Raw genomic sequence first — 15,335 nt, 5'->3', positions numbered from 1 at the left:
TTCGAATTAGGCTTCGCATTCAGCACAGGCTATTGTTCAGAGGGGAGTGTGATTTTTGATGTGGCGGGATCCACAACCCAGGGTTTGGTTATGTGAAGGCAGGCGAAAAAAGTTGCGCCTTATTTGCACGATCAGTGAGGCAGAATAGGTCTTCACGCCATCTGTCTCCATCTCTTTCTTCACGAGACTTTATTACAAATGTCGCAAAAAGATGTTAGTATTTCACTTTTGTTCTTGGATTTTCATCACAATAAAATACACTGAACATAATCTTCACAAAAGTTATTTACAAAAGTTTAAGCTATTGAGGTAGGCAATGTTTTCTAATTTTATGAAATCTTTTCTAAATATGTTTTGTTGAAATTTGAAGAGTAAATTGATTCACTCTGGACTGAAAAGAGCATCCTGAGATTTACTGTTTAGTTCGGTAGGTCGAGTGGTCACTAGTAGCCCCACAAAGAAGTAAGTGGCAATATTGGTGCTCGTTTTGGTTCTTCAGTTGTTAGTGAGGCTTGTCCTTAATGCCCGTGAGCCCAGACCCAGTTTTGGTTACGGGCCCTGACAACAGCACGGTCATGAGGTGTTGTCTGCATGCAGGAATCTGCGTTCCACTGCTGCAACGTTTTCCCGGTGTCGACAGCTAATTGTGCGCTGTTTGTCACCGTATTTATGTGAAACATAGCATATGAAGCATGTTAAATAGTGTAAAACTACAGAAAAACAAGCATGGAATTGTTGAAAAATATGTGCACTCCAAGTCTTTCCCATGATAGAACAAGCATTTGTAATGCAATAGGTTTTGCATTAGGAAAGTTTGAGCTATTGGTAAATGACAAATATTTTATTTATGTGTTGGTTTTTAAAAATTGATAGCTTTGTCATTTACAATGCCAATAGTTATAACTTTTGCAAATGTGACACCTATAGCATTTGTAATGCAATATGTGTTGTATTTACGTGACTTAGATGTATTGATATTACAAATGACAATGGCTTTTATTTTTTTAATAATTAATACTTAAATAAAAGTTATTGTAATTTATAATGGCAATAGCTTACACTTTTGTAAATAACCTTTGTGAAGATTATGTTCAGTGTATTTTATTGTGACGAAAATCCAAGAACAGAAGTGAAATATTAATATCTTTTTGTGACATTTGTAATAAAGTTTGAAACATTGATAGAACATATTTGAACCAGTTGTTGTTGAACGGTTGCACAGACTGATGCTGCGGTGGCGCTGAGTGATGTTGTGGTGGCGGCGAGTGATGCTGTGGCGTTCAGTGATGCTGTGGTAGCGCATAGTGATGTTGTGGTGCCCCTGAGTGATGCTGTGGTGGTGCTGAGTGATGCTGTGGTAAGGCGATAGATAGATAGAGTGAGCGCGATAGATAGATAGAGTGAAGGTGATAGATAGATAGAGGGAGGGCGATAGATAGGTAGAGGGAGGGCGATAGATAGATTGAGGGCGATAGATAGATGGATAGAGTGAGGGCGATAGATAGATAGATAGAGTGAGGGCGATAGATAGATAGACAGATAGATAGAGTGAGGGCGATCGATAGATAGATAGATAGATAGATAGATAGATAGATAGATAGATAGATAGATAGATAGATAGATAGATAGATAGATAGAGTGATGATGATAGAGTTAGTGCGATAGATAGACAGATAGAGTGAGGGCGATAGATAGATAGAGTGAGGGCAATAGATAGATAGATAGATAGAGGGTGATAGAAACAGTGAGGGCGATAGATAGATAGATAGACAGATAGATAGATAGATAGATAGATAGATAGATAGATAGATAGATAGATAGATAGATAGATAGATAGATAGATAGATAGATAGATAGATAGATAGATAGATAGATAGATAGATAGATAGATAGATAGATAGATAGATTGATTGAGTGAGGGCGATAGAGTGAGGGCAATAGACAGAGTGAGGGTGATAGATAGATAATGTGAGGGCGATAGATAGAGTGAGGGTGACAGATAGATAGAGTGAGTGAGGGTGATAGATACATAGATCGATAGATAGATAGATAGATAGATAGATAGATAGATAGATAGATAGATAGATAGATAGATAGATAGATAGATAGATAGATAGATAGATAAATAGATAGATAGATAGATAAATAGATAGATAGATAAATAGATAGATAGATAGATAGATAGATAGATAGATAGATAGATAGATAGATAGATAGATAGATAGATAGATAGATAGATAGATAGATAGATAGATAGATAGATAGATAGATAGATAGATAGATAGATAGATAGATAGATAGAGTGAGGGCGATAGAATGTTAGATTGATAGATAGATAGATAGAGCTAGGGTGATAGATAGAGTGAGGGTGATAGATAGATAGATTGATAGAGTGAGGGGTGATAGATAGATAGAGTGAGGGCAATCGATAGATAGAGTGAGGGCTATAGATAGATAGATAGATAGATAGATAGATAGATAGATAGATAGATAGATAGATAGATAGATGGTTGTGTGTGGGGTTTGTTTGTGTGTGGGGTTGTGTGTGTGGGTGTGTGGGGTGTGGGAGGTTGTGTGGGGGTTGTGTGTGTGTGTGGGTGTGTGTGTGTGTGGGGTGCATGTGGGGTGTGTGTGTGGGGGGTTGTGTGTGTGGGGGTTGTGTGTGTGTGTGTGTGTGTGGAGTTGTGTGTGTGGGGTTGTGTGTGTGGGGTTGTGTTTGTGGGGTTGTGTGTGTGGGATGTGTTTGTGGGGTTGTGTGTGGGGTTGTGTTTGGGGTTGTGTGTGTGGGGGGTTGTGTGTGTGTGTTTTTGTTATGCTATGTTATGTTATGATTTGCTATGTTTTGTTATGCTATGCTATGTTGTGTTTTGTTATGCTATGCTATGTTTTGTTATGCTTGGCTTAGTTTTGTTATGCTATGCTATGTTTTGTGATGCTGTGCTATGTTTTATTTTGTTTTGATATGCTATGCTATGCTTTGTTTTGTTATGCTATGTTTTGTTATGCTATTGTTTGTTGTGTTTTGTTATGCTATACTATGTTTTGTTATGCTATGCTATGTTTTTCTATCCTGGTGTGTGGTTGTGTGTGGTTGAGTGTGTGTGTCGTTGTGTGTGTGTGGGGGGTTGTGTGTGTGTGGGGGGGTTGTGTGTGTGGGGGGGTTGTGTGTGTGGGGGGTTGTGTGTGTGTGTGGTTGTGTGTGTGGGGTTGTGTGTGTGGGGTTGTGGTTGTCGTGTTTGTGGGTTGTGGTTGTGTGTGGGGGTTGTGGTTGTGTGTGTGGGGGTTGTGTGTGTGTGGGGTTGTGTGTGTGTGGTTGTGTGTGTGGGGTTGTGTGTGTGTGGGGTTGTGTGTGTGTGCGGGGTGTGTGTGTGGGGGTTTGTGTGTGGGTGGGGTTGTGTGTGTGGGAAATCATAGAAAGCACAGCAAAAGTGGGCCTTGCACAGTGTAAATTAGACCGTGAGAAGTAAAGTTTTGGTTACACTTGAAACCCCATCAGCGGCGACAATAAAGCATTATTAAACTGAACCAAAAGTGTGGAAGAGAAGGGACGTGAGAAACAGGGGCACAGAACAAAGATCTAGGACGAGAAGAGGAGGAGGAACAGAAGAGCAGAGAAGTGACAGAATGAGACGAAGGGATAAAGAAGAAAATGCAATGACACCGCGAACGAAGGAGAGAGGGGAGCATGTACACGGGTCTAAAGGAACGTTAGTAAGAGAGACAGAGAACAACAGAAGTGAGTGGAAGGCAGAATGTTGAAAGGAGGAGAGAAAATAGAGAAATATGAGGTGTTAGTGGGAGAAAAAGGGAGGGGACAGCAAGGCAGAAAGAAGGAAAGAGGAATAAAAATGGAGCACGAGGGGGCTGGAGAGAAATCGTAAATGGGAATGAAAAGACATAAAAATAAAAATGGGGAAAAAGCATGAAAGAAGAGAGAGATAGGAGGAGGGGAAGAAAGGGGAGGGAGAAGAAAGGCGGGAGGGAGACGGTGTAGACATGGCCCTGAGTATTACATCTGTGTATGACGTGCAGATCAGTAGTCTGACTAAGACAATGGCCAGAACAGGCTGTTATGAAGATCAACACCCTTAAAGAATAGCTGTCAACAGTGAGAAAAAATCTTAACACAGATTAATGACTAAGTGGGAGGTCAGAAAGTACTGGCTGGAGATTGTAAGAGGCAGACAGAGAAGCATAGAAAGCACAGCAAAAGTGGGCCTTGCAAAGTGTAAATTAGACCGTGAGCAGTAAAGTTTTGGTTACACTTGAAACCCCATCAGCGGCGACAATAAAGCATCATTAAACTGAACCGAAAGTGTGGGAGAGAAGGGACGTGAGAGAAGGCCCTGAGGCTTGCTAGGAACACAACAAACACGACAGCCGCGGAGGGGGGCGGGGGAGCGTATTCCGGATCAAAAGCAGCTGGGGTGTTGTCTGTAAACAACAAGCTCTGGCATTGCGCGGAGGGGGCGGAGGAACGGATTCCTTGGAAGAATAAACCAGCATGAGTGCGGAGAGAGGCTCACAGGCTGACAAATGGTGTACGATGTGCACGCGCCCGGTATATATGCACTGTAGGCAATCCGCCTAGAAAAACTTTTGGGTGCATTTTTTAAAGCCCCTACATAATATCTCGCCAACAAGCATTGCTAAAGCAATGTCTTCGGCGAGACCTACAAACAACAACACACTTTTGCATGTAATATTATTTCTTACTTAACTTTAAACTGGAGGTGCCAGATTTACAAAGACAACTTACACGTTTGAGTAATTTACACTTTTGAGTAAATGTACTACTTTTTGCTTATTCACAAAATCTGAGAGTAAGTTACTGCTAAAAAAAACAGTTGCAATCCTACACCACACTCAGCTACTCCCTCCCATAGAAAATAAGAGAGGTCGGGAATTAAAATAAAATCTGCAGAAATTTTATTAAATTTAAATACAGGCATTTTAAGTAGGTACACATATAAATAAATATAAATTTCAAGCTGAAAATATCCAAAATCGGTGATCTATTTTGTATTTAAAAATTAGATGATAATAATTATTAAAAAATACTTACATTCATTTTATACCCAATTTGGCGATTTAGGGAAGCTAGGATTGATCGCCTATTTTCCAGTTTCACACTGTGAAATTCAGCAATTAGATGGGTATCTCTGACTTCAAAAGTTAATGCTTAGTCTTTCATTTTTGCAAGAGGAGATGAGTTCCTGGGTAACATCAGACAACACGTTTTTTTTTCTCGCAGTTTCACATTGCGCAAACCTTGGACATGGACTTGGGAGCGCTTCACAACACACACAGACTACTTTACATGTGTTTTTTTATGGCACAGGTAGATTTGCCAGATTTATCGAATGCAAAGCCAAGGCCAGGATTTGAACCTGGGATTCAAACCTGGTTCCCCATGTTCCATGGTGGGCATTGGTAGCCACATGTCCTTCCCTGAAAGCGCGGCTTATTTTAGGCTCCAGGTTCCAAGAGGAGCTCAAGCTGACCCGGAGCCAAGCCTCTGGCTCAAGCCAGGCTCGCTCTTTCAGCATCTCAGCCTTCTGTACCATGTAGAGCAGCGGTTGAATTGTTATGACGTGTCGTAGATAGAGTCTTGTAGGGCGCATGCGATGTCTGGTCACTTTGGGTGTGTCATCCATTGTAACCCCGTCTCGTCTCTCCTTTCAGGCAGCTGCTTCCGGAGAAGGCTCTGCGATCAGAGGTTACCTGCACAGGTGTAAAAGAGGCAAAAGGCATTGGAAGAAACTCTGGTTCGTCATCAAAGGCAAAGTCCTGTACACCTACACGGCAAGCGAGGTGCGTGTCGCACACTCTGAGGTCAGCGCTGCGTCACAACTGGAATGTCTGCACCTGAATAATACCCAATTATATACCACTCATTCTGCAATGTGTCACTCCTGTTTCTACATTCACTGATAACAGCTGCCATTATTATTATATCAGTCCACTGATATTCAATCAATGAACTGACTTTCGAGGGAAAAGAGCTAGGCCTGACCCTCTGTAGATTAATCACTGATCTCTGCAGCAGGTGCATTATCCCTTGGAGCTGTCCAATGAGCAGGGCTGAATAGGCAATTGTCAGTGCCACCAGCAGGAAGCAGAAAAGGGCACAATTTTAGCCTGCAGTGTCCATAATCTTTGCACCGACACTTCCTCATGTGTGCACTGATGAGCAAATGTGCCCAGACATTAAATGCCCATGGTCCTATCTGCTTGCTGTATCCGTCTCCAGAATCACTACAGCAAGTATAGAAACATATACATTCACACGCTATGGATGGGGTTTTCTTATAGTGATGGAGGTGAGTGGAATTTGTGATGCATGGATTACTGCTGATGTACAGCATCTACCTCTGGGAAAAGATACTAAGCAAATGACACTTCTCAAACTTCTAAGTAATGTGTTTTTTATTTATTTGCCATGTTTTGTATAGAGCCGACATGTCACTTCTAACTACTTCAGTGTGCTTGGTTTCAAGGACTTTAGGTCAGTGGTTAGTAATGTTGAAATCTAAGGCGTTGAGCAGCCTTGGGGTGCTTAGAATGAGGCTTTTAGGCATCTAGACTGTGTGAAGGCGAGAGTAAAGGGTTTAGTGGAAGGCAGGGAACAGAGCTGAGCTAACAGAACAAGGGCACGTTGAGCCCAGTGTGGGAGAGAGGCGTGTCCTCCTCGGTCCAGCCTTCTTCAGCTGCTGCACGCTACTCATTGGCTGGAGAGCCACGTGTCATCTACCGATTGCTCCCATTGGGGCCTCCACTGTGGTTATCCATCTTGTATGTTTTTTGTGACCTTCCACTTACTTTTGCTGCATGTCAGCATCCTTCTGCCTGGCTCCCTGTGCCTGGGAGCAAGATGGGGTGGCTGAGCTGTTAATGAAGATTGCGACGACACCTTTCACCAACAGCTGGCCTGAGTCCAGTAATGTTCAAGGTCAGGCCAAGGATTGTCTGAACATCTCTGTTATATGGGGCTTTACTAAAGACCAAGGGGTGGTCGAACTCAGTTTTCAAGATGAGCGCTGAAAGTTGTCAGTAATCTTGGTTCTTGGTCAATGCTTTATAATTCGGTACATAAATTTACTTTTTGGGAAAGTTTGAAGGGGTTTGGTAATTTGGTCATTGGTGACCAAAGGTATAAGGTCCAAAAAATGGTCCTGTCCCATTAGCCTGGTGTCTAAGCCTTAACTATAAGTATAGAGATTTTTCAGGCTCTCAGGTGACCATTGATGGTTGTATGACATGCCACATATCCCCACTGTACCTTAAATGTGTGAAATGTATGAACACAGTACATGGTATGCACACTGTATATGGCACATGAATTGGTCGACGGCGTACTGTGTTGATGTAATGTTGCATCTCAGAATATCTGTTCACATTGAGATTTAATGAACAATCTAAGCTCTTTGCCTAAAAAGCCCTTTCCTGTTCACTTTGAATGTACTAATGTGTCTTTGGGTAACTGAGGTACAGGCTTGTGCCCCACACCGTGAGAGTGTCGAAGGATATTCTCTTTGTATTTTGTGTTATATAGTAAATATACTTGCTGACCACTGTCTGGCTGGACAAGTCGCTTTAATACAGAATCCATTGTGTCTGTATTTATTTGTATGCTTTATCCTTTGACTCTAGAAATACAAAGAGCCCATTATGGTTAACTGGTTGTGCTGGACTTGGAGAAAATCACAAGTTCAGGTCAATGGGCGTCATGAACCCCCGCTTTAGCAGCTACAGCAGGGTGGGGTTTTTTATGGGCTACTTCTGGTTGCGCTATAAAGGAATAACATGTCAATTGAAAAGCAAGGAGGAGGTAAGTAGAAGAATTGAAGGATTGGTAAGTAGAAAAGGGAAAGAAGGGAGAGCAAAAGGAAAGAAGGATGAATGGGTGGATGGATGAATGAATGAGTGCATGAACTAGTGGGTAAATGGATGGGCAGGAGAAAGGATGAGTGAATGCATAGGTGGATTAGCAGGTGAAAGAATGACAGAGTAATGGATGGATGGACAGGTGAAAGGACTGCAGAGTGAAGGAATGGATGAGTGAGTGAATGTATAGATGGATGAACTGCCAAAAGGATGGCAGAGTAAAGAGATGGATGGATAGATGAACAGGTGAAATGATTACAGAGTAAAGGCATGGATAGCTAGAAGGACAGGTGAAAGGATGACAGAGTAAAGGGATGGATGGATGAGTGAGTGACAGGATGAGTGAATGGATGGCAGAGAGGATGGACCAGTAAATGGATGACAGAGTGGATAGGTGGCTGGCAGAGTGGATGGATGGATGGCAGAGTTGATAGATGGATGGATCGCAGAGTGTTTTGTGGGTTTATGGAAGTATGGATGGGTGATGGCACAGTGGATGAGTAAATGTCAGAGTGTTTGGACGAATGGATGACAGACTGGATGTATGGAAGGGGAATGATTGAATGATGGGTGAAGGAATAAATGTATGACAGATGTAAAGATGAAATAATGGATATCAGTAGATGGATGGAAGAGTGAAAGGATGAATGGATAGATGCTTGGATAGAGGAGACGAGGGAGCTCTTCTAATGAGGGCTGAGCTCATTTGCTTCACTTGCTTGATGCCATCAGAGCTTTAGTTCAAAGCGGGGGGGGAGTTTTTAAATTTTCTGGCTATCCCCTTGTTCAGGCCTACCGAGATGGAGGACGAGCCAGGTAAAGGGACTATGTTATGCCCGCAAATCAAAGTTCCTTAAATCTGAGTTGTGGAGTGTTGCGATGCCCCACATCAAGAAGGCATCACACAGCGGTGGCTTCAAGGTCCTTCGGTGAGGATGTATTACGCAGTGGTAGTTCCAAGGAATTGCAAGGCTGAAATGCGAGGTCAGAGTAGAGGATGCGCTGTGCAGCAGCAGTTCAGAGGAGCTGTGGGGCTTTAATGTGAGGTCCTGCACTAGAATGCATTGTACAGCTTCAGTTCTGAAGAGCTACTGGGTCCTACATCAGAGATGAGTCATGCTGCAGCAGTTCCAATGTGAGGGGATGCATTGTGTTGTGTTGGTTCTGCTTGGACCACAGATTAGTCTGGCAGAGCACCTTTATGTCCACTTACAAGGGTCCAGGATGCGGGTGGCACAATTTGGGGGAAAGACTTACCGTAGGCTGAGTCCAGGTGCTGAGTGGAATTTGGTTGGAGCCTTTTTTGTCCCCAAGGCACTGATCAGGAAGCCCTTGAAATAACTCTGGTGGTCCTTGGTTCAAGATGCAGGTCCAGTCCTTCTCTCTTAGGCAGTCATGCAGAAGGGCAGCAGAGTAGCAGACCTTCTTGCAGAGCTGCACAACAGCCCTTCTTATTCTTCCAGAGGTGCAATAAAAAGTTGGGTCTGAGGGTCTAATATTTATATCTGGTCGCCGTTTTGAAGTAGGAGATGTTTCTTGAGCATTCAACCCCCATAGTTGCTTGGAATTGCCTGCCTCCCTGCCCTGGCCCCAGCTTGTTTGGGGTCACAAATGACTAGTGTCAAACCCTTTGTGCGAGTACTCAGGCAACATCTTTGTGATGTGCAAGTGTGTAATTGGCAGCCCGCCCTTCATCAAGTCAGAGATGGGCCATCCAACCAACACATAATCCCCTTTGTCTCACTATATGGGTGCAGTACACAAAGATATACTGCCAGCTACACCTTGTCATGTGACCCAGGATACAGGCTACCAGCATCAAACGGGTAGGACAAGAAAATGGCAACGTTCTAACCGACGATTAATCCATTCTCCTTAACAATTGTAAAAATGTATTTATTTTTGAGTATTTTGATCCTATGTATAGGACATACACACAACTTCACTGTTTGGAGAGGGATATATACATTGACAATTAAGATGCTTCTCTGTATTTAATTTACATGTTCTCTGTTGTCAATGTGATTTTAGTCTGTGTCATTGTATTCTTTGTACCCCCATATACTTGTTCTGCTGATTCAATGTCATTGTTTTGTTATTCTTTAGCTTTTTGAAATATATTTTACTATAATTCATCACCCGGTGTTGTAATTAATTTACACATTTGTTTAATTTAATATAATTCTGATTTGCCCTCTTGAGTGCTATTAGATATCACTCCATAAAGACATTTTTAGAATTGTTAGAATTTTTTGGTTTCACTTAAACCCATTATAGGCAGCTTTACCTTTCAACTTTGTAAAAGTGGCATTTTCACAATTGCGACCTCAATCCAACTTTACCATTAACCCCTTCCATGCTCATGACGAGCTCAGCTCGTCATGAGGCACAGTTGAGCTGAGCTCGTCATGACACCAGCAAAATGGCAATTTCCAGCACAGGGGAAAAATAACCACAGCAGCGATGTGGTTAAAGAGAGTTTTAAATTAAAATTCTTTAGACACAAAACTCAACACTCATATCTGCTCCCAATTGAAAGTTACTACTTATTAAATGTAATAAGGGAACCCATTGTTATCCTATGGAAGAAGTTGGCCTCACAGTTGTGAAAAATGACTATAGGAGTTTTTCACTAACAGGACGTGTAAAATTAGAAGTACATGTCCAACATTTTAAATACACTGCATCCTGCCCTGTGGGCTCTGTAGAGCCTCCCCTAGGGGGGGCATGTGTATTAAAAAGGGAGTTTTGAGCTTGGAAAGAGGTTTATCTTGCCAGTTCGAAATGCCAGTTGAAACTGCACACAGGGTGCAATGGATGGCTGGAACGTGTTTTAAAGGGATACTTAAGTGGATGGCACAGTAAGTGCTGCAGGCCCGCTAGTAGCATATAATTTATAGGCCCTGGATACCTGTATCACCATTTTACCAGGGACTAACAAGTATATTAAATAGACCAATTGGGTGTAAGCCAATTTTACCATGCATGTTTGAATGTGCAGGCACAAGCACTTTAGCACTGATTAGCAGTGGTGAAGTGCACAGAGTTCTAGAATCCAACATAAATGGCTACAGAAAACAGGAGTTTGAAGGCAAAATGTTTGGGGGATCAACCTACGGAAAGGGTCAAGTCAAACATTATGCAGATGTGAACTTTTGCATTTGCAACTACAAACATATTGAGCCACTTTTATATCAAGCATATACATATATATATTTGGGGTTATTCACAAAGCTAACTTACACTTGTGAGTAATTCATGTGTAAGTTTACTCTTGCACTTTTGAATAACTTTACTACTTTTTGCTATTCACAAAATCTGAATGTGAAGATACTCAAATTAAGTTAATAGTGCAATGGCATTTTTAATTGTGTTCTATATTGCAAAGAAATATACAAAATTCATTTACATTAACATTCAACATAACATATTTTACTAACTTATTATAAAGCTTAAGAAACTTTAATAATTTTTCATTCACTTTACCACAGGGAACTCTGTCTTGACTGTGGAGTCTCTCTACGGTAAAGTATAGGGAAAAGTAAAAATGTTTATTTAACTAAAATAAATTAGTAAAACTATTTGTATGCTCAATAATGTCAAATTAGTTTGTAAATGTACTTTAAATGTAAAACAAAATTTTATAAAACGCTACGGCACTATTAGTTCAATGTTTTCTTTTTAAAATCTTTTCATTTGAACAAGAAAACAAACAGCAAGCAATCAGCGAGTCAATGCACTTTCAGTGTCATGTTACATGTTGCAAAAGCAGCACCAAGCTGCGTTATACTTGTCAGTAGGATCATACATTTTTCAGGACATCATTGATCACAACCTCAACTTCCCCATATTTCATTCAGGTATTAACTGATTTCTCTGCCTTGATGGTGGTATTGGTATGCATATCGTGCCTCGATATTCATTCCACCTCCCCTAAACTTTTTTCCATTTGTCTGGGCAGCCTCTGCTCTCATATATGGTCTTTTCGGCCACCATGCACCAATTTGTATCACTTTTCCATTCATTCATTTTAGGTGCCATTGGGGCACTCCATAATCTAGTGATGTTACGTTTAGCCACAATAAATCCCAGTGTCATCCAGAGGCGTTCTTTACTAGTGAGGTCAGTTTCACTCCAAATATTCAGGCGACACCATTGTGCCGACTTCTGTGTCGCTATAGAGTGTACCTCTTGCATTCAGGAAATAATCTCCTCCCAATTCGTCCGTACAGCGGGACAACACCATATTATGTGGTGGAAGCAGCCTTCCTGTCCACATCACCTGATACAGCTTGGGGAATCGAGTGTACCCAATTTTTATCAAAGTTGTACGCGCAATATATGACCTGTGGAATATTTTTAATTGTACAAGCCTAAACTGTGTACTGATGGCTACCTCTTTGGGTGAGGCTAGGGCCTCCATCCAGTCCTTGTCCTCTATCTGCCCTAGGTCCTGCTCCCCGCGGTCTTGGAGGGCGAGCAAGGGATCTGGGGCGTTATTTATTATCTTACGATAAATCAAAGAAATCGCCTTCTTTTCAAGACAGTCATCCAGTAATCTGTCTTCCAATGGTGAGGAATCTGGAAGTTCCTCACCCTTTGGCAGTGCATGTCTAACTTGCAGGTACCTAAAGGTTTCGGATTGTGCTAGCTTATATTCTTGTTGTAGTGTAGCAAATGGGTTGACATCCCCCTTCGCCCACAGGTCATCCAGCCTCGAGAGGCCAATATTAGCTCAATGCTGAACTAAATCTTTAATCAATTCAAACATTCCAATAAAAAATATGTATCAATAATTATTAAAAATTAATTATAGTAATAAAAAAATAAGTTAATTATAATCTAATAAAACTTACTGTTACATTAATGTATACATTCTGAAAAGGTTGCTAGAATATTTGATAATCAAATAATAAATATGTTTTCTTTTTAGATTTGTTTAAACATTCTTTTTTAAAATATTTTTTAACTATCTCAAGTTTTACAGTTTAGCTCTTACCGTACTGCAACAGTCAGTAGCCAAAGATCAATCATTAGAAGGGGATAAGATAGTGATTTCTAATAACCTGTTCTTGTCCACCTGGAGTGCTCTGGAAACAAAAAAAGAGTGCAGGCTGGAATAAGGATACCATTTCTACAGACCAATGCTTTCCCACAGAGATTCTCAGAAGTAAAATAATGGTTTCCAACATGTTGCAATCTGTGAGTTGTGCTGTGTGGCATCTGGGAGGCGAGTATTGGTCTCCAATGGCAGGGGATGGTGTTAATTGGACAACTGATCACCAGGCTGCAGATATGGAATGGAAGTGTAATGCCCTGTTGAAGAGAGAGAAAAGTTCTACAGACTTGCTCATACTCAAATGGCATAAATTGAAAGATAATAATGATCTGTGACTGATGGAATTTAAGTTCGGTTTCGAGAGCCACGCTCCCCGATTTTAAAATTAGGTAACAGAACCAATACTCAGAATAGATGTACAGAAATGGAGTCCTACAAAGTTGTACTTGTAAGTGGAGGTAACAAGGAAAGAAACAGTAATCTCCAACGAGAGGTAAGAGGGCAAATTTGAATTGTCTGCTCTCCCAAAGTGGGGTTCACAGTACCATAGGGCGGGTTTCCAACTCAGCATAGGAATTGTTGTAGATTTACTCAATTCTGCTGCCCGCCACTGGTGCAAATTGTCAAATGAAAAGTTCTCATCGCCCTGCTCATAGAGGTTGTACCAATATTGAGTCCAAAACAATGACCTAATATATCTAACATACATACTCTGGACTTGTCACATGCATTATGAGTTACTATTTTGTAGACTCAGAATATATGATAAAAACATCTCTAAGGGCCTTGTTACAGGTGCTCTGTAAAAATAATTTGAGTACAAATAGACTTTTGTGCTGAAATCAGGATTAGAAGTATGCCAATTTACTGTACTCCTGAGCTGCTTCCTTTGTACAAAGTCACCAGCAAAAGCCACTGTGAATTTTGATGGGCAAAAGAGGTACAAAAAAAACTCTGATACCCTATGTTATACATAGTTCCAACCAAATAATCTTGGAATGAGACAATAGTTTCGCACTGAGACGCTATTGCATGTGTAGTGGTGAATGAAGGTTGGTGCAAATATTCCACACTAAAATGTAGTGGAGCTCAAAAAGACCAAACATGTCTATAATGCATACAAATAAAGTGTCAGAACTTGGGACAGGACAGTCAGTCGTTCTCATTAAAGACATAGGATAATTTAACTGTGGCCAAAAATAGTTTTCTTTCCCACACATGTGGTAAGATAGCAAGCTCTACAAGCATGACTATGCATGTATAATAATGAGGAACTGTAGAATATTCTCCATGTATCTTTCAAGTGTAAGGTCCATGCACTTCCTGGAAATGCCGGAAGTTAGGCATAGCTACTAATAGAACGTCATGAAGAAAGGCCTTGACACCACATTCTGAACTAGGGGACATTTAGCTTTGACACAGCACTGCTATCAATACCTGCACTAAACAACCCTAAAACCAGAGGGTAGGAACCTACCCACGAAGAAATGTGAGCATTAGAATGTGTCATTTTATTTTATTATCTAAAGTAAAATATTTAATCTAAACCCCTTTTCTTTTCTGTGCTTGTAGGATAAAGTAGCCCTGGAGAGCTTGCCTCTGCTGGGTTTCATAGTTTTATCTGAGAAGGGAGAAGGAAAGATGGACCCAGGGACAGTTTTCCAGCTCTACCACAAGGAGACGTTGTTTTATAGCTTCAAGGCAGAGGATCACAATTCAGCCGAGAGGTACACAGAGAAACATGCTCTTTGATTTATTGCTTTCCGCAAAAGCATCATGTGAAATAATCCAAAACCTCCATGACACATGGAAGCCAAAAAACAACTTCTCTTTTTGTTATTGTGAATGTTTCTATTTCTATTATGATAAACATATAGACTTGCTGATGAGATGCCATCAGGGGTTGTTCATTGAGAAAATTTAGTTCTATATCAATTTGTTGAACTTCATCCTTTATGGCTTCCCATCGTTTGTTTATATTTTCCCTGGTCTCTTTTTCTCGCTTTCCTTCTTCAAATCTCATTTCTAAAACCCACAAGACCTACACACGTCATGGGTTTCTAATAGGTATTAATTAGCCATGGGGGTTTCAGTGTTAAGTGATTAGAAAGAAGAACATTGAGATTTATCTAAATAGTTCTGATTGAGATCGAAGATGACCTATTCCGGTAGACTCTCCAGTGTCTTTGGATGCTAAGACAATACCTCTCTAAAGGGCACTGTGTATGATGCAGGGCAGTGCAGTCTCAGCTGATCTTCTGTCTGTTTCTTGACATCTTGAGAATTTCTATGAATCAGCAAAGGGTGAAGATAATGAAGAATTAAATGTGTAGAGTGAGGCAGCAAGACAGACTTGGAAAGGTATTTGACTAAGTGCAGTGGAGCGCCC

The 15,335-nt window shown here is 41.0% G+C and overlaps 1 protein-coding gene across 1 annotated transcript in view; it reads left to right on the top strand.

Annotated features, from left to right (window-relative positions):
• The window catches only part of FGD5 (FYVE, RhoGEF and PH domain containing 5), a 473,217-nt gene that overhangs the window by 431,334 nt on the left and 26,548 nt on the right, over positions 1-15,335 (top strand). Inside the window, exons 19-20 of the mRNA XM_086939254.1 lie at positions 5,686-5,814; positions 14,519-14,673. Of these exons, the coding sequence (XP_086795380.1) occupies positions 5,686-5,814; positions 14,519-14,673 (284 nt within the window). The remainder of the gene's footprint in view (positions 1-5,685; positions 5,815-14,518; positions 14,674-15,335) is intronic.

Source organism: Lissotriton vulgaris, chromosome 9 (assembly GCF_964263255.1).
Source record: "Lissotriton vulgaris chromosome 9, aLisVul1.2, whole genome shotgun sequence".
NCBI classification, from domain to species: Eukaryota; Metazoa; Chordata; class Amphibia; order Caudata; family Salamandridae; genus Lissotriton; species Lissotriton vulgaris.
This window is presented reverse-complemented; position numbering and strand designations above follow the sequence as displayed.